The 20,103-nt window shown below is 34.2% G+C and overlaps 1 protein-coding gene across 9 annotated transcripts in view; it reads left to right on the forward strand.

Moving 5' to 3' along the window:
* The window catches only part of Scaper (S-phase cyclin A associated protein in the ER), a 447,154-nt gene that overhangs the window by 344,885 nt on the left and 82,166 nt on the right, over positions 1-20,103 (forward strand). For all 9 annotated transcript variants that reach the window (XR_013090777.1, XM_076851161.1, XM_076851163.1 and 6 more), the window contains one exon: positions 7,733-7,856. Coding sequence is in view for 8 of the 9 variants with exons in the window: in XM_076851161.1 (XP_076707276.1) it covers positions 7,733-7,856 (124 nt within the window). In the remaining variant the exon portion in view is untranslated. The remainder of the gene's footprint in view (positions 1-7,732; positions 7,857-20,103) is intronic.

Consider the following 20,103-nt stretch of genomic DNA (forward strand, 5'->3'; position numbering starts at 1 on the left):
CCCTGTGGTATGCTGTTTTTAAGTCCTCTGGGTATAGTCCAAGGAGAGGAATAGCTGGGTCAAATGGTGGTTCCATTCCCAGTTTTCCAAGGAATCTCCATACTGCTTTCCATATTGGCTGCACCAATTTGCAGTCCCACCAGCAATGTATGAGTGTTCTTCCCAATCTGTGTACCTTTCATTTACTTTTCTTACCTTATTATACTACATTGAACTTCCAGTATGATTTTGAGTAGAAGTGGTGAGAGAGGACATTCTTGCCTTATTCTTAATCTTAGGGAAAGCTTCTAGTTCGCAAAATTAAATATGATGTTAGCTGTAGTTTCTTGTAGATAATCATTGACAATCCACGAGTCTATAATGATAGTTAAAATAAAATTAGATGATTATCTTCTGAGTTTGACAAGAGACCAGTTAAATATGTCAAAATCTAGATACATAAAAGTCTCAAATATTTATATGGAACTGTACCACTGGGGCAAAAAAAAAAAAAATGAGAAGTGTTTCCTTCTAAATGTATTTCATTCCATAAATGAAGACAAAATAATAGAATATCATAATCATAGTTTTATATTCTTCAATGAATTCATAGCCCTAGGCTTAATCATCAGTGACTGCTAAGATGAAAAAAAAGAATGACACTTCGACATAATTTGGCTCCTGATCAAAGAATTCTACCACGTGTAGTCTTTCCAAAAGGGATAAATATAAGTAAGAGCAAATCTCTGGATCCAACTTCCAATTTTCAGGAAATACTGAGGAAAAAAGAATATGTTGAACTTTACCATGTGTATGCAGTCAGGAAAATTTTAAGGAAAAGAGAGGAATGGAGAAAAAATCTACAGATAAAAAGACTTAAAAGATATACTAAAAAATTTTTACACAGACAGTAAAAAGTAGTTAAGACTAAATTGTGGATATACACTTAGTGTTAGAGCTGTACACTTAGATGATAAAAGAATAAAGTGTGAGGAAATGATCACTATAAATGTCAGGAGAGTGGGCAGTTTAGAGGGGAAAGAGAGGCTATAACTAGACCTTTTTTTTTTTTTTTTTTTTAAAGAGAGAGAGAGAGAGAGAGAGAGAGGAGAGAGAGAAATTTTAATATTTTATTTTTTAGTTTTCGGCAGACACAACATCTTTGTTTGTATGTGGTGTTGAGGATCGAACCCAGGCCGCACACATGCCAGGCGAGCGCGCTACCGCCTGAGCCACATCCCCAGCCCTAGACCTTTTTAATAACAAAATTATAGACCTGGATTATGGTTACAAGAGTTTTTTTTATTAACTAAGCTATATATTTATTTCATGTGGTTTTCTGTATGTGTGTTTTATTTCATAATACAAAAGATTTTAACTACAAAGGGTCTGTGTGTGTATGTGTGTGTGTGTACATATATTGAAATCAGGACTAGTGTCTGATTTTTTTTTCTTTGTTACCTACTTCACTTACTTAGCATAGTACCCAGATATAAGTATATGCCCAAGAAGCAATAATTGAATGAATAGTTATATAATATTTTTATAATTAAGCTCTTATACAAAATCAGTAAGTTAGATTATGTCTCCTCCCCAAACTGCTAATGAAAACCTCAATGTAATATCTTGTCTCCCAATATAATTTATAAATCAGATATAATTTAATTTTTTTATATTTTTTTTAGTTGTAGGTGGGACACAATATCTTTATTTCATTTTATGAGGATCAACCCAGAGCCTCACGCATGCCAGGAAAGCACTCCACCACTGAGCCACAACCCCAGCCCATATATGCTTTAATTTTTAAAGACCAAAAAGAATTTTCTTATTTTAATAAATTGACTTCAAGACTTTTAGATACTTCACAATTTTCTCAGTTGGGTCTTAAAAATATACCTGATGGCTACGAAAAATGACTTTTTTTGGTACCAAGAATAAATAGATTGAGAATAAATAAATATTAATGATCAAAATCAGTTGAACATTTAAAAAGAATAGTGGTTTATGTGGTTAAGAATAGTGGAGAATACAGTTAATCAATGCATTAAGATACACAGCAGCTGCACATTCTGGTATATAATGCTTAAAACAAGGAAGCCCTTTTGTTAGACATCACTGTGCTCAGCCAAACTGTTCTGCATTGAAGACATCCAAACAGGATGACTCAGACAAGAATCTTACCTAGTTATGTAACAGAACAGTTTTCAGTGGTTTAACATGTCTCAGTTTCCGCCTCTAAAATGCAACTTCTAGCTAGGCCATTCTGGCAGGGCCAGACTGAGAGGGCAGGTCCCATTCTGTGAGGGAACCACTCACTTACTTAGTGGTTTCACTTACTGCTTTACAATTCTACCTATTGTTTGGGCTTGGATGTAGCTCTGTGGCAAAGCGCCTGCCTTGCATTTGCAAAGCCCTGGGTTAGACCCCCCAGTTCCAAAAAAGACACCCCCCCCCAAAAAAAAAGAACCCCACCAAAGAAAATAAGATTAAAAAAAAATTCTACCTGTTGTTTTATCTAACTAGTTTCAAGTGATTCTTTTTAATAATGTCTAAAGAAGTTATTTTAGTTTGGAACTTAATAAACACAAAGCACAGTTCATTCAGTATGTGCATACTGAATGCACATACACAGTATGCCATTTATTAAATGCCTAATGATACCAAAGGTTCTCACCAAAATAGTATACAGTGGGGCTTTATTAAGGAATTGGTAAAAGTCCAACTCTATGTTCTAGTTCAGTCTAGGTAACCTTTTCTCAACTTAATTCTATATCAGTTCCTAACCATCCTGTATGTTTTGTGAGGATCTGTCCCTTTACTGTTTATCCAGTCAAACCAATTCCTTTCTGGCATGAGGGCTAAAGCAGTAATTGATGAAGATTCCAAGTTTCCCTTTGCAGCTGTATTTATGTAACTCTTAGCACTTGCTGTCCCTACTTGGTATAGAATTTTGCTGTGCAGAAACTTGAAGCCATCCATTCAACCCATGTATATTTTGTGAAATTGCTGGTGGCAGTTGCTTTTACATGTTTACTCTCTTGACATTGGTATAAGGCAATAGATTTAGGTAAACCACGGTTTTTGAAAAGTCTTAACCACTGCAACTGCATAAGGATGTACTTTTTAATCCATCTAGGCTGCAATACTCTGAAGCTTTTGTTTAATATTTCTTAATGTCTTAGATATGTACTAATATTCTATATACTCTCCTATTTGTAAAAAATAAGTTCTTGCACTCATCTCCAAAAGACTTGGTTTTATGATCCTTTTTTATGCTCTTTTCGTCTTTTCAGAGGAACATTTTTAGTGAGAGATTTTCTGATACAAAAATTCACTCATGCATTCACAATTATTTGGGGCAGAAAAGCTGCGTTTCAAACCCCCCAACCACCACATACTTTTGACAGAATGGACAGTGAGATTTTTATGTTTTCTCAAAAGATACTTTCAAATTCTGCAGCCTTCTGTTTGATGTTAAAATGTGCTTCTAGTCATTTGAGTTTAAAATTACAGAGAGAGCTGCCTGGACAGACCACCCAGGCTGGGTTCAAAGAAGTGCACTAAGACAGGTGCTCTTCAAATACAGGTTGTCTTTTCAAACAAGTTTACTGAGTGGACAGGTTTTTTTCTGACCCTGAAATGTTTGGCTCTCCCTCCCTTTTTTCCCCTTCTTTGTGAAAGTTTCTTGGGAGAGTTTTGCAAGCATTCAGATTGTACAGATGGACATTCCATTTCCAAGTAAATGAGTTTCTTTAACATAGAGCACAGAGGGCATTAGGTAGAACATACTCCCAGATCATGTGTTGTTCACTTTTTTAATGTATGTTTATTTATAACTCATTAATTGTTTACCAGAGATTTGAGACAAGTAGTAGGAATTCTGCTAACAAAATGGAAAAATAGAAATTAAAAATCAAAGCCATAAAAATATAGATCAAAACAAAGGGAAAAATGATGTTATTATAGGACTATGATGTTCTACACATCATTCTAAATATAATACCCCCATACATATTTTTTAAAAGCCTTTGGGGATTACAGTTTTGTATGTTAACTCTGCCATAAAGCTACGTTGCACAAAAGAATGATATTGGCACACAAATAGAGTTATAAATTAGGAAACCAGGGAATATATTCTGCATATAGTCATGATAAAGGTGACATTTCAAACCAGTGGATAAAGAACAGATAACTCAGTCATATCATTACTGAGAAAATAAATTGAAGCTCTTACCTCATATTATATACCAGAATAAACTCAAAATGAATTAAGTGGCTTATAAAACCGTAAAATTGTCACAGTAACAATTTGAAAAAAATAAATGAGTATTTGTTACCCTATCTCATTGTGAGAAAGAACTTTTAAAACATAAAAAGAAGGCAGAAAAAAGTAAACCACAAAGAAAAATCATTGGATTACATAAAATTATTCAGCTTCTATATATTAAAAATACCTTAAAATAACCTAAGCAAATTGAAAGACTAGAAGAAAGTACTAACATGTATTAACCCTTTGTGTATTTATAATGAGAAAATTTAATAAATCATTTTAAAAGATGAGAATCTTTAATAAAAGTATAAGAATTCAGAACTAGAACAAAATATAAGTATACATAACATCTGTATTTTGAAAAAAATAAAGTTAATCTCTCCTCTATACCTTATTTCTAAAACAAGTTTATATTATGGATTTGAATGCAAAATCCACAAAAGTACCAAAATTAAATATAAAAGAATATTTTTATAATCTGAGCATAGAAAGGCCTTTCTACATCTGACAGGAAATCCAGATGTACTAAAGGAAATCTTGGCAGACTTCATATCACGTAAAAATTTTTTTAAAACTAAAAAATTTAGATAGCAACATACTGCAAAAGTTATTTGTACCATATGATGAAATAGTTAATGTGATTATCAATAAAGAAACTTCTAAATCAATAAGAAAAACACAAAAATCCCATTAGAAAAATGGGTAAAAGGCACACAATTATAATTCAGAAAAATACAGATAGCTATAACAATTAAATACTTTTTTAAAAATCCTTTAATAATACTACTAGTAAAAGGAATAAAACCTTTAAAAATACCATTTGTATTTAGCTATCAAATTAGTAAAGATTTATTTTAATGAAGTTTTTCATTGTTAGTGAAAACATGGGAAAAATCTTTTTCTGGGAGTAAAAATGGATTTAAGTTTTCTTTTTATTCTGGAGGGCAGTTTGAATTTGACAATACCTACAGAAAGCCTTCAAAATGTTCAGTTCTGCCAGGCACAGTGACACACGCCTATAATCTCAGTAACTCAGGAGACTGGGACAGGAGGAAAGCCAGCCTTAGCATCTTAGCAAGGCCCAAAGTAACTTAGTGAGACCCTGTCTCAAAATTAAATATAAAAAGGGCTGGGGATGTGGCTTAGTAGTTAAGCACCCCTGGGTTCAATCCCTGGTATATCCTCCCTCCCCCTGCCACCAAAAAAGTTCAGTTCCTTTGATCCATACTTTCATTACTGGAAATTTATCCTAAACAGCAGGCAGAATGGTACAAAATGATTTATTCACCAGCCTTTGCAGACATGGGTTATGCTGTTAAGCCTCCCAGCTCTCATCTACTATCCTATGTTTGCAGAGTTTCCAAGGTGCACAAGATGTCTCCCCAGCTCTACACCCTGAAAATTGTATCTAGGATGCAGGCATGACCAGGCTTTACAACCCAGCATATCCACTCCATGTTTTTACTATGAAACTAAAGAAGTAAAAAAGTAAGGACATCCCAAACTCTAGAAATTTAAGAGTTTGAGGCAGCTGTGTCTAGCATCCAAAGTCACAATGTCCATTTAGGCTATCGTGTATAATGCCCAGTGATCTATTTTTATTTGCTTTAGGGGTTTTTGTTTGTTTTGTTTTGTTTTTGTTTTAATAGACCAGTTCAGTAGTTTATGATTTGCGTATTAGACCTGAAAGTGTAGCACCTATGCCTGAGCTTTCCAAATTCTATGATATATTTACTAGCCTCTCACTTAATTTTCTTTCTCTTTCCATCAGCTGGAACTTTTTTCTTCTTGTGGATTGCAACTATTACCTCTGACTTAAAGCATGTTTTGTAATACTGAAAGTTGGGCACAACAATAGTAAGAGATTGTTGAACCAAAATTTTATGTCCATAGGGTGAGGCACTGTACAGTCTTTTAAAAATATTTCTCAATTTAAATATTCTAATTAGAAGAGGAATTTAGAAAAATACATTAGGTATTAGAAAATTGTTCCAAGACTTCTAGGTTGACTCCAAAAAACAATATCAATCTGATCCACTGGGGGTGTTGTTCCCTCTGAGACCAACAAAGGTTAGGTAGAAAAAATAGTAATAAAATCAATTTAAAAAATAGATTGAAAAGAAAAAAAAGAAAGAAAGAAAATATTACCCCTTAACTATCTCAAACCCATGAAACTACATAATGGATACCTGAAGCTTCAGTCAGAGACTAGGAAGTTAAATAAAGTAGCACAGGTTACCCCACTGTTTCTTTTCTCTTCCTCCTCTTCCTCCTGCTCCTCCTCCCCCCACTACCCCCTTCTACCCACACACACTGGGGACTGAACCCAGGGGTGCTTTACAACTGAGCTACAGTCCCAACCCTTGTCATTTTTATTGATATTAATAAACATGGGCTGGAGATGTGACTCAGTGGTAAAACACCTGGGGGTTCTATTTCTGGTACAAAAAAAAAAAAAAAAAAAATGTAAATTGCTCGACATCACTCCCAGAGTTTCTGTTTACTAGATCTGAAGTGAAGCCTGAGAGTTTGCATTTCTTACAAGTTCCCTGATAATATTGATGCTGATGATCCATGGATCACACTTTAAGAACTACCATCCCAGAGGATTGGTTGTAAAGAACTAAATCAAAACATTTATGGGACTTAAGCAAGAGATTTACTCAGATAGGCCAGAATAAACATTGATCACTCAGGCAATGCAGCTTTCAGTCACAGTATTCACAATACCCAGGAAAGGGCCAGCCATGACCGTTGAGAGTGTTGCTTTAAAAGTTTCTTTGGATGATGGCATATTTTTTTTTTAATCCTATAGGCAAAAATATTTCTTTGATCATTTTGACCTTAAACTGTTTGGGCCAATGACCAAATTGTGCTCCATCAGAATGATGTCCTCTTCTACCCAAACAGCCTCCGGGGAAGGTGTTGCCTCACATAGAAAGTCTCTAGTTTCTCCTCATGCCTGCTGTCTTCTTTTATCTTCTGCCCTTATCCCAGACCATCAGATCTGATAACCGTCTCTTTTCTGGATATTTATTATTATTATTATTATTATTATTTTATTTTAATGTAGTGCTGAGAATCAAACCCAGTGCTTCACATGTGCTAAGCAAGTGTTTTACTACTGAGCTCCAGCTTCAGCCCTCTTTTTCTGGATATTATTTGAAGGATCAAAGATGATATTTAGTCTTAGGTTATTAAGAAATAGTCAAATAGACTAATAAATATGTTTTCACTGTTTACAGTTGCAACCCGTAGAAATAAATAAGAGATGTTAGTTACTACTGAACCCTGGGCTTTGGAGGAAAATTAGGTGCTTTTATATCTAGTTGATAGGCCTTGTATCTTATAGTACTTGGCTTGTTATTTTTAGAGTTAATTTCCATCCCATGCCTGGTCCTTTGGCAGTTCATTTTATGTATTTTAAATTGTTTGGAGAAGAGCTTCTCAGTTTTACAAATGCTGTTTTTCTCTTTCTATTAGGTCTCTTTGCAATGCAATCAATGTTTACAACCTCACCTGTAATAACTGTTCAGAAAACTGCACCGATGTTCTGTTTAGTAACAAGATTACTTTCTTAATGGACCTCCTGATACACCAGTTGATGGTATGTAATATTATTGCTTTGAAAATTAAAAGCAGTTAAAGTTTGAGAAATATTCCCTGTGGAGAAAACTAAAAGAATTCTGTTTATTTATTCTCCATATTGGAGGGGGAGGGGAGTGAAGATGATTAGGCGGGTAAAATAGGGATCAGCAGGAAAAAACACTTAATTTAAGAAAATGTGTATTGAATTCTCATACATTTAATATTTAATGGATGATAGATGTGTGACACTTGCTAAGAACACAAATTGGCATGGTTAGATTTGGCTTTGGAACCTGGTGGACCCAGTGCCAAACCTCTGAAGCCACAGGAATGAGTTCTATGGAAGGGAAAAAAGCTGAGAAAACCTCAAAACCTCTCACCAGCTTAGTTTAAAAGGTCAGTTTGAAAAGTACTTTTTGATAGTCATTTAGATTTTTTTTTTTTTAGAAACTCCTCTGTAGGGACAAACCTGTTATACTTTTAAAATAGGAGCAAACAGCCAACAATAACCTAAAATTTACTTCAGCTCACAGATGTTGAAAGAGGTAAGCTCAGTGGAATACCCAAACATTTAGGTCTGTCATCCACAATCTCCAGAACAGAACTCTGAGGCCAGAAGTTTCCTGGTGAGGTTTCTGAGTCCCTGAGGTACTGGCACAAAATCCCTCTCAAGCTGCAAGATTACAACATAGGACATTTATTTTTCAGAACTGATTTACTTTTACTCAGCACAGAGTTCTAATAGCTCTTCCTTACACTCTATAACTTTTGCTCCCTTCCTCCCTCCATCTGGTTAATTCTTACACGTTTTGCAGATTCTAATAGGCATAATGGTGCCTTCATGATTAAATCTTCTCTAACCTGATTCTTTCCCCAATTCCGGGTTAAGATTATTTCTTGTGTGATTCTAGATATTACATCTCTCACAGAATTGATTACATTGAATTGTCACTATTTACTTGTCCATTTCCCCATTATTAGCCATGAAAGTGTTTAGGACAGCAGGTACCTAATCACTATCTCTGAGATTCTAATACAGGATCTGGCACTTAGTAGGTTTAGCATACCATTGAATGAATGTATGAGTGAATAAAGTAATCTTTATATATTGCAGGCTAGAAATCAGAAAGGTAATTATGAAGCCCTTACAGGCAGGCATACTGACAATGAGAGAGAAGAGCAGTACAGGAGAATAAAACAAGATAGATATAGAGCAGAACTATTACACAAACAGCAATGACTGTTTATAGTGATGTCAGTGAATCATCTGTCACAGACTAAATAAATTATGTATGGTTTTATCACAAAAGTCATTAAAATATGGATGAGACATTTTATCAAAAAATCTTCAAAAATAGTTGAAAGACAATACAAAGAGAAAGTTTAGCATTTGTTGTTTAGCCTTACATCTCAGGTATTTTGATATATATTGCCTCACTTAATTTTCAAACCAGCCTTATAAAGTCATTATTAATCTGTTTCACAGATTAGGAAACTTGAATCACCAAGAGGTTGACTTTCCCAAGGCTACATAGATATAAGCCAAGAATCAATCATAGGTCTGTCAAATTGAGACCAGTAACTGACCAATATTTTTCAAAATGTCCACTTCCTGAAAGACAAGAAAAAAAGTGAGGAACTCAGGCTGGGGATGTGGCTCAGTAGTAGGGTGCTTGCCTGGAATACCAAAAAAAAAAAAAAAAAAAGTGGAATTATCACTGTATGGAAGAGTCTAAGGAGATATAACAAATGTAATATGTGATCCTGGACCTGATAAAGAACATTAATGGGAAAACTGGCTAAATATTCATTTTTTCCTTTTCCTTAATTGTGCTATGATTTTATAAGAGGTTTGTAGGGGATTCTGGGTCAAGGGAACTTTCTACTCTGTTTATAACCTATTTAGTGGTTTAAAATGATTTCAAAATCAGATTGCAAACCAAAAATCTAGACCCTACATTCTCCCACTTTTCCATGCTATATCATCTGGAATAAACTTACTCTTTAAAACTTATTCTCTATTGGTAATATAAGAGACATTACTTTGAACAGAACAAGTAACTGAAGAGAATGGCATTTGAAATGTGAGAGAATGAGCAAGGTATCTTACTGAAAGAATCTTCCATTTTATCACACACAAGCTTCTGAGGGACATCTCATATCTAAACCATAACACCTAATTACATCCCAAAGACCCTACCTCCGCATATCACATAGGGAATGAAATTTTAACATTTGAATTTGGGGAGGGATACAAACATTCCATCCAGAACACATAGTAAAAGAATGGTATGATGATGACCCGAACAGAGTGGTGGGAGCACAAAAGAAGGTGTTCATCACAAAGGAGGAACATTTGAACTAGTTCTGACTTCTTCATAGTAGCTATCATTTATTAAGTTCCAACCATATTCCAGGAGCTTCTAAGTACCTTGATTATGTCCTTCTTCATTAAATGCCCCAGTTTCTTTGAATAACATTCCCTTGTTTGTGACCTCAAGATTTCTTAACACTCAAAAAGGCTTTTACTCTCTTCACCAATTCATTTCACCATATTCTGTGTTTGTTCTGCTCTGTGAATTTTGCTTAGTTCGTAACTGGGATCCAAGGACATTTGTTTGCCAAATACATTTTATCCTTCCTTTCCTTATACATGGCATTACCTGATTTTCTCTTTTAGTCTCTTTATTCTATAGCTGTCAATTTTAATGTTGTTGTGCCTGGATTTGTGGCAGTAGCAGCAGAGGATGTGTTTCCTGGTTTGGGGTAACTAGTGATGGTGGTTTTTTATGTTTCTGGAAATCATTTGAGTGCATTTCCATTTTTCTTGCTAGCTGAATTTAATGTGCATGTAACTGAAATATGGACTACTAACTTATTCATGTCCTTTAATAAGAGGTAAGAAAATAGTCATTGGCAGATTTTTCAGAAGGAAAAGGAAAAATACAAAAGAGGCTAATTAATTGTGATCTGGTAGAATTTATAAAATACTTGATTATCAGGTACTTCAGCCTTTCTGGTTCTTTGGCAAATCTAGATGCTTTAGAAGACATCTTTTTTCATTTCAATTATCCTTTTCAAAGCACTGTTCAGATGCCACAGTTACAGAGGTACATTAATATAATTCCTTCACTCTAGAAGCCCACAGTTAAGAAGGGAAGAAATTACATACCGAAATATCAGAGACAAACTATGAGTAGTGCTATAATGTTATCAGAATCACAGACTAGCCCAGGAAACATAGTAAAGTATCTAGCACATAATAGGTGCCTGTTAAAGATTTCATGAAGGAATTCTACTTGAGAATTCAGCAGGCTTTGGGGAAGAAATGGATTTGGTTATGCCTCAAATATAAATAGAATTTCTATAATTCTGAATTTATTATTTTCATAAAATATAAGTGAGCACTTGTAACACTATAAAAGTACATGCTTTTTCTGGCAGTATAAATGAAGGTTTTGAATTTTTAGGATAAGCTCTCAGGGAATTTATTTGGATCCCTGCAAAACCAGGTTATTTAGACAAGTTTCCCCCAGGAATAGAAACTAACACCCACAAATTATCTTCCATGAAACTTGAAAGCTTTAAAATATGTTAAAATTGATTTCTATCTTCATTCATTAAGGAATTATTAAGCATCTTTTCTGAGCCTAGATCACTTCAGTGGACCTATAGTCTTAAGATGTCCCCTTAAGGAGATCAGACATACACATTGGAAGGCAAAAAAAAAGACCAATGAAACAAGCAAAATAGCAGAATGGGAAGCCCCAGCTTTCATTCCCCCACAAAGACATTGATTTAACAAGAATATACTCGCCAGTATATCTTTATGAGAACTCCAGAAACCAGTTAAGAGTTGCTGTATCCCAGACAAACTCAAAGCCAAGAATAGCCACATTGAAACAAGTAAGAAGAGCTGTTTTCACTTTACCTATGATCACCCACCCTTTCGCAAGCTAACATAACTTCATGGCAGGGGAGAAGCTCATGGCTTCTTGGAGGTGTAGGGAAAGAACATTGGAACTTACACCAGTGTTTCAGCTTTTTGAAAGGATGCCTGCAGAAGTGATTTCTGTCTTGCCTCACTCAGAGCTCTGAGAGACCCAGCATAGTTTGGATGCCATGTGGCAACTGAATCCAAACAACAGCAGGGACAACTTACTATAGCATCAGAGGGCCTGTACGACCATAGAGGCTAGTGCAGCTTGGCATGACCAGGAGAAGGCATTCAGCCTTCAGTTTCTCCCTTACAAAGGAAGAAGAATGAGCATGTATTTATATTCCAGCTTTTTAAAGGTATACCTGAAGGACTGCTGTCTGTCTCACCTGTCTTAGGGAGGCTTGCCTCTATAGAACCAAAGAACTTGTGAGGGTTAAGGCCAAGTCCAAAGGCATTAAGAGATTATGGACCTCTTGAAAAAGAAAGTAGCCATCCTCTCCCTGAGAAAGTGCATGTGTAACTCAGAGAAGCTGCATCCCCCAAAAAAGATTTTAGAGGCTCACAAAACCTCTAGCCAGCATGATTGATGAGGATCTTCCCCTGTAAGAAGCTAGTTCATAAAGACCAGGAGAGGTAGATATTTTCTGAAATGCACAGATCCCATTAAAAGTTATAAGATACATAAAGAAACAGGAAAACATGGCCTTAACAAAGGAACAAACTAATCTGTCTTAAGCAGTCCTAAAAAAATAGATTTTGTATGAATTACTGGACAGAGAATATAAAACAGCTGTCATAAAGAGGCATTGTGATCTCAAGAAAACATTGGGAAAAATGAGAATATCAACAAGGATAGAAAACAGAACAAAGAGCCAAATAAATTTTGGAACAGTAAATAATTGCATTGAAAAACTGACCTTAGGGGTTCAACAGCAGACTTGATCAAGCAGAAGAAAGAATCAGCAATTCAAAGGTCATTTAAAATTATTCAGTCAGAAGGTCAAAAAGAAAAAATAATTTAAAAGAGTGATGAAAGCCTAAAGGACATGTAGTATAGAATGAAGCCAACCAATATATGCGTTGTGAAAGTTATAAAGGAGAAAAGAAAAAGATGCAGAAAGTTTACTTTTAAAAATAATGGCCAGAAACCTTTCCAAATCTGGGGCGGGTAAATGCATATCCAGATTCAGAAGCTCAAAGTATCCCAAATAAAATAAACTCAAAGAAATGCATACCAAGGGCTAGGGATATAGATCAGTGATAGAGCACTGACCTAGAAATACACACCAAATCACATTATAATAAAGTTGTCCAAAGTAAAAACCAGCCAGACACGGTGGTGCATGCCTATAGTCCCAGTGGCTGGGGAGGCTGAAACAGGAGGATTGTGAATTCAAAGTCAGCCTCACTAAGCAACTCAGTGAGTCCCTGTCTCTACATAAAATACAAAATAGGGCTGGGGATGTCGCTCAGTGGTTTAGTGCCCCTGAATTCAATCTTTAGCATCCAAAATAAATAAATAGTCAAAGTAAAAACCAGAATGTTAAGCAGTAAGAGAAGAATGAATTGCCAAATACAAGGGAACATGCATAGTACTACCAGCAGAAATCCAGCCAGAAAGAAATGGAATGATAATGTTCCAACGTGAAAGCAAGAGAAAGCCTTCACAACATTGACCTTGGCAGTGAAACAAGCACAGGCAACAAAAGCAAAAATAGATAAATGGGACTACATTGAACAGAAAATCTTCTGCATAGCAAAGAAAACAATCAACAAAGTGAAAAGAAGACCTACAGAATAGGAGAAAATATTTGCAAACTGTATATCTGATAAGTAGTGCTATAGTCTTAATGTTTGTGTCTCACCAAAATTCATATGTTGAAACTTAATCACCAATGTTATACATTAGGAAGAGGGGTCTGTGGAAGGTAATTAGATCATGGTGGTAGAGCACTGCTGAGTAGGATTAGTGTCCTTATAAAAGACTCCCAAAAGCTGCCTTGCCCCTTTACCATATGAGGACACAACCAGAAGATAGATCTCTGGTGGTGGGTACCCACTTTCTGGTGGGCCCTCACCAGATAATGAATATATCAGTACCTCAATCTTGGACTTCTCACCCCACTACACTGCAAGCATTGAGTTTTTGTTGATTACAAGTTACCCTGTTTATGGTATTTTTCTATAGCAGCTCAAAGAGTCTAAGGAATTAATATCCAAAATATATAAGGAACTACTAATAGCAAAATATACCTAAATGATCTAGTTAAAAATAGGATGTGAATAGACATATCTCTAAAGGTGATGAACAAAAGGACAACTGGTATATAAAAATATAATAAAAATCTCTAATCATCAGTGAAATGCAAATCAAAATATAAAGTTTATCACTTCACACCCATTAGAATGGCCATTTTTTTAAATAAAAAATAAGCAATTAGTAGGGTGAGGATATGGCAAAATTATAACCTTCTACACCATTAGTAGGAAATCAAAATGGTACAGTTGCTATGAGAAAGACTATGGTGCTTCCTCAAAAAAATTACAAAATAGAGCTACCATATGATCCAGCAATCCCACTTCTGGATATTTCTCCAAAAGCATTTAAATTAGGATCTTGAATAGACAGCTGCCCTACCATGTTCACTGCAACATTATTCTTGATAGCCAAGAGGTTGAAATAAACTAAATGTTCATCAGCAAATGGATAGATAAAGAAAATGTGGCGTGTACAAACAATGGAATGTTACTAAGTCTTGAAAAAGAGTGAAATCCTGTCATATACTCCAACATAAATAAACTTTAACATTATGCTAGGTGAAAGAAGCCAATCACAAAAGACATGGTTCCACTTACATAAAGTATCTAAAATAATGAAATTCAGAAACAAAATAGAATAATGGCTGCCAGGGACTGAGGGCAGTGGGGAAAAATGAAGTTTTGTTTGACAGGTATCAAATTTTAGTTATGAAAGAGGAAAAGTTACTAGATATATGTTTTACAACCATGTGCCTACAGTTAACAGTGCTGTAATGTATACTTAAACATTCGTAAGAGGGTTAATTTGTGTTACATGCTTTTTTACCATTTTTAAAAAGTTGTGAACCTAGCATTGAGTGCTATGAAAATAGATTGATAGGCTTTTAATGTTGGACAAGATTTTAAAAGCCTGATATACTGATAAACAAATTGCAGTATGGAAAAGGGATCACCCAGCTATCTATTGGCAGAACCATGAAATGAACCCTAGTCTCCTGAGCCCCGGTGCGGGATTTCCCTTCCTATAAGCTAAATTGATATGTCCTCACTTTCTTAAGTATGCAAGTGAAACAAAGCGAAATTTTCTGACTTTGATTTTATATAGGTTTAATGTTGTCATTGGTGGGATGTACTAAAGAATCGTTTAATGAAAAGATTTATAATTCCTTGATGTCTCATTGTGTTTTAAAAGGCATTAAATATTTTATTAGTAGACTTATTTTTAATTTATAGTGACCTGTTCTTTATGAAATATTTAAAGAATATGCTGATAAATTGTGTGTATGTGTTTTCTGGAGCCAAGGAGGTTGTTAATTGAAAAGTGATGTACAAACCTTAAATAATTGATATGATACTGTTGAATCAAAGAGGCTGTTGGTGAGCTCTTCAGAAAGTGACAAGAAAATCCTAGATACAAACAAAGGAAATCTAAGTGCAATCTTAATAGCAAGGGGATTGTTTTTCACTTAGTCATATGAAGAACCATCCAGGTGCCTGTTTGATTTTCATTATAGCAGCAAGGCCTGGAACTCTCCCACTTTTATACTTAGAAACCAGAACATGGACTCCATAGTTAATTACATGGGAGCAGAAATCCTTCAACACCGCAGGTGACAGTACTCTTCCTTATGCCAATTGCATCTTGTTTCCTTCTTTTCTCACAGTGTGACATTGCCTTGGTCTGTCCAGTACACCTTGCCTTCTCCATCATAAAAAATGTAACTCTGTTTATGTTCACCTAGCCATATGTCTTATTGGCACAGAGAATTGCAGAACTGGGGAGGAGGACTTAATAGTGTCTGGTCTAGTTCAGTCTATTTTGTTTTACAAAGAAGAACAGTGAGAAAAGAGATGGGCAATATGTGGGGTGAGGTGTTTGCCAAAGTTCCACAGCCTGTCACCTATGTAATTGGGTTTCAAATTCAGCTCCCAACCTAGCATTCTTACTACTAAATTATTACTTCCTGCACTGCTAATTTAAATTTGATAAGAACATTTAAGTGATGTTGTGACTGGTATGGAGCTTTATTCTCAAAGCTATATTCAAACTTTAGCTAATAAAAGAATATGGGTCATATTATAACTCCACTTTGCCTTCCACTGCAGACATATGAAATAATATCTTTACCATTATTATCTCTATCACCTAAAATCATTAATTAACTTACTTGGAGAAACTAAGACATCTACCATCATAGTAAAGATTACATCAACACTACTTTCAAATATTTGACAGGCAAAACAAACAAAAAATATTAAAGATTTAAAAGGTTTAAATAAAATAGACATGGTTTAGTGTATATAGAATCCTATGTACAAGAGATTAGGGAATCATGCATTGTTTTATAAGCACACATGGAAAATTACAGTTAACTATGCCATAGGCCATAAAGTAAGTCTTAACAAATTTATAGGAATCAGAAGATTTAAAAGCATAAAAAATGATCAAATTCTGCTTGAGATGTGGAGAATATTTAGAAAGGAGAGATCCACAAAGGGGTATCCCCTAATTATTTATAAATATGTTAATAATGCTAAATGAATCTCATATGTGCAGGAAAGACTCCACATATTTCAACTAAAGACAAAATAAACTGAGATTTGAGCTATTAACTATGAGTAATCTTGCTGTTTGAGTCCAACAGTCATATACCCACTTTAAAAAAAAAAAAACACTTACCAGAGAACTATAACAGAATACATATTCCTTCAGCATAATATTCGTAATGTCTAGGATTGTTCAACATAAAAAAAAAAGGAAAGAAACCATGACCTGTTTTTAAGAATGAAGATAATTAATGGAGGCCAACACAAAGATGACACAAATGTTAGAATTAGCAGACAAGAATATTTAAAAAAACTGTTATGACTAAGCTTTATGACATAAAGGAAAAATGCTGATAATGAATAGGAAATATCAAAGAGGAAATACATAAAGAGCCAAATGGAAATTCTAGAACTGAAAAATACAATAACCGGGCTGGGATTGTGGCTCAGTGATAGAGCGTTCACCTAGCACGTGAGAGGCCCTGGGTTCGATTCTCAGCACCACATAAAAACAAATAAACAAAATAAAGGTATTGTGTCCAACTACAACTAAAAAATAAATTTACAAAAGAAAACTACAGTAACCAAAATTAAAAATTCACTGAATTAAAATATGAGAAAGAATGATAAAAAAAAAATAGAAAAGTCACCATTAGACAAACCAGTATTACGGGAGAGAATCATCAGTGAATGCAAAAAATTGTGCACAGGAATGATAACAAAACAGGATATTTGCATAATCTCAAAGTAATCATCCCCCTTCATAAAAGGAAGATATTAACTTTACAATGAAGAAGTTTTTTTTTTTTTACAGTGAAGAAGCTTGATATAGATACCACTGTAACCAAATTATCAAAGCTGACATCACCAATAGCAGGATATATCAACATCCTGTACTCAATAATATAATACACATAAAACTCACAATATCACTTCTGGAATATTCTACCAAAATGCATAATCACCATCCAATTATGAGATAACATTAGACAAACTCCATAACTGACCAAGACTATTCAAATTATTAAGGCTGAAAAACTCATGAGACCAAAAGGTATTATAACTAAAGTCAATGTGGTATGTTGGATTGGGTCCTAGACCAAAAAAAAAATAGTGAAAACACTGACAAAATTATTATAAGGTCTGTAGATTGGTTTATTGTTTTGTATTAGTGTTAATTTTCTGGTTTTGGAATTGTGCTATAGTTTTGTAGGATATTAACATTAAGGAAAGCTGGAAGAAGTCTAAAATTATTTCTCCCAAAGATTTAAACTTACAAAAAAAGTTACTAGATGAGTTTTAACAGCAGAATGAAGATGACAGAAGAAAGGGTCATTGAACTTACATCATTAGAATTAGTCTAATCTGAAGAATAGAGAATTTTTCAAAGGAAGAGAGCCTCAGCAAGTTGTGAGGCATTATCTTACGTTGTAACCTACATGTCGCTAAATATCCAGATGGAGGATAGAAAGAGAATGAGGCACACTTAAAAAAAAAAAAAATCACAAAGATATTTTCCAGATTTGGCAAAATACAAATGTGCAAATTGAAAAAGCCTGACAAATCCAAAAAAGGTTAACTACAAAGAAAATCATTCCTAGGCAAATCATAGTCAAACTACTAAAAACTTCATATACAGAAGAAATCTTCAAGGTAAGCTACATTGTATATAGGAAAATAATTATTCAGATAACATCTCACTTCTCATTAGAGTCCAGAAAACACTGAGCATCTATAAAATGCTGAAAGAAAAAAAAAATCAGCCTGGAATTCTATAGCCAGCAAAGATATATTTTAAGAACAAATGTGAAATATATTTTCATTTTTTTGTGTATATATATATATGTATATATACACACACATATATATATAATACCATATATTTGTAAACATACTGTAGATCTAGAAGTGCACACACATACATACCTACCTCAGGATTTGTTGACAACAGACCTGCACTACTATTAACACAAAAGGAAATTATTCAGACTCAAGGAAAATGATTCCCAGTAAAATTTCCTATCTTCAGGGAAGAATGAAAAGCAATGAACATGGAAATCTTTTTCTTCTAAATTTCTTTAAATTTTCAGAAAATAAATGTAGTGATTTAAAGCAAAAAGTTTAACATTATCTTGTAGACTTAATGACATGAAAATTGCACTACATATGATACTGTGTATTCTAAAGGATCAGGAGGACAAAAAGTAAGATCATAAGATTACAGACTTTCTACATTTTACATTAAATAACAGTCTCAATTTAGAATAGACTTAGAGAAGTTAAGATTGTATACTGTAATACCTTAGAGAAACCACTAGCAAAATACCTTAGAAGCCAATAGATAAATTAAAATAGGATTCTAAAATACACCCAAATATTCCAAAAGAAGGAAAGAGGTACTAGAGAATAAAACAGAAAACAGACAGGAAAAAAGTAATAAACAATAGACCTGAACCCAGTGTGTCAATAATTACATTAAATGAAATATGCAGAATCCTCATAACAAGGCAAAAAAAATTTGAAATGAATTAAAAAGAAAGACTCAACTATTATGCTGCCTACATGAGATGCATTTAAAATAAAAATATACAGAACCTATATAAGTTGAAAGTAAATGAATGAAAAAGACATATATAGTAAACATGAGAAAACTTAAATAACTACATTACTATCAAATGGAGTTTATTGCCACTATATTAGCGGACATAAAGAGACATTGTATATTAAAAGGTCAAATTGACAGAAAGATATATAACAATCATAAATGCACCTAACAATAGAGCTACAAATTACAGGAAGCAAAAATTGACAGAATCAAAGGAAGAAATAGCCAGGTACAATGGCACATGCAAGGGGTGGGAGGCTGAGGCAGGAGGATCAGGAATTCAAAGCCAGCCTCAGTAAAAGAGAGGCACTAAGCAATTCAGTGAGACCCTGTGTCTAAATAAAATACAGAGTAGGGCTGGGGATGTGGCTCAGTGGTGGAGTGCCCCTGAGTTCAATCCCCAGATACCCCCCAACAAAAAGAAAGAAATAAACAACTCCATTCTCACAGATGGATATCTTATACCCATCTCTCATTAACTGTTAAGAGCAGTTAAACTGAAAAAAAAATCAGTAGACATACATGATATGAAGAGAAATAGTGTCAATCATCTTGACCTACTTGATACTACAGATCTCACTATTCCAACAAGGATAGAATACATTTCATTTTCTAGTGCATATAGTATGCTTAGGGTAGACTATATTCTGAGCCATAAAACATTCTTAATTTAAAGAGCTTGAAATCATGTGAAGTATGTCCTCTGAACACAGTGGAATAAAATTAGAACTCAGTAATATATCTATAAAATTAAAAGAGAAATTAGAAAATATTTTGAACTGTATTAATTAAAATGCAGCATATTTTTAAAAGCCTGCTTAGAAATTTGTAGCTTTGCTAGCTCAAAATTTAATGTGGTGAAGGTTGAAATCAATACCAAAAGATATTTTAAAATCCACAGAAACACTTAGAATT

Source organism: Callospermophilus lateralis, chromosome 3, assembly GCF_048772815.1.
Source record: "Callospermophilus lateralis isolate mCalLat2 chromosome 3, mCalLat2.hap1, whole genome shotgun sequence".
NCBI classification, from domain to species: Eukaryota; Metazoa; Chordata; class Mammalia; order Rodentia; family Sciuridae; genus Callospermophilus; species Callospermophilus lateralis.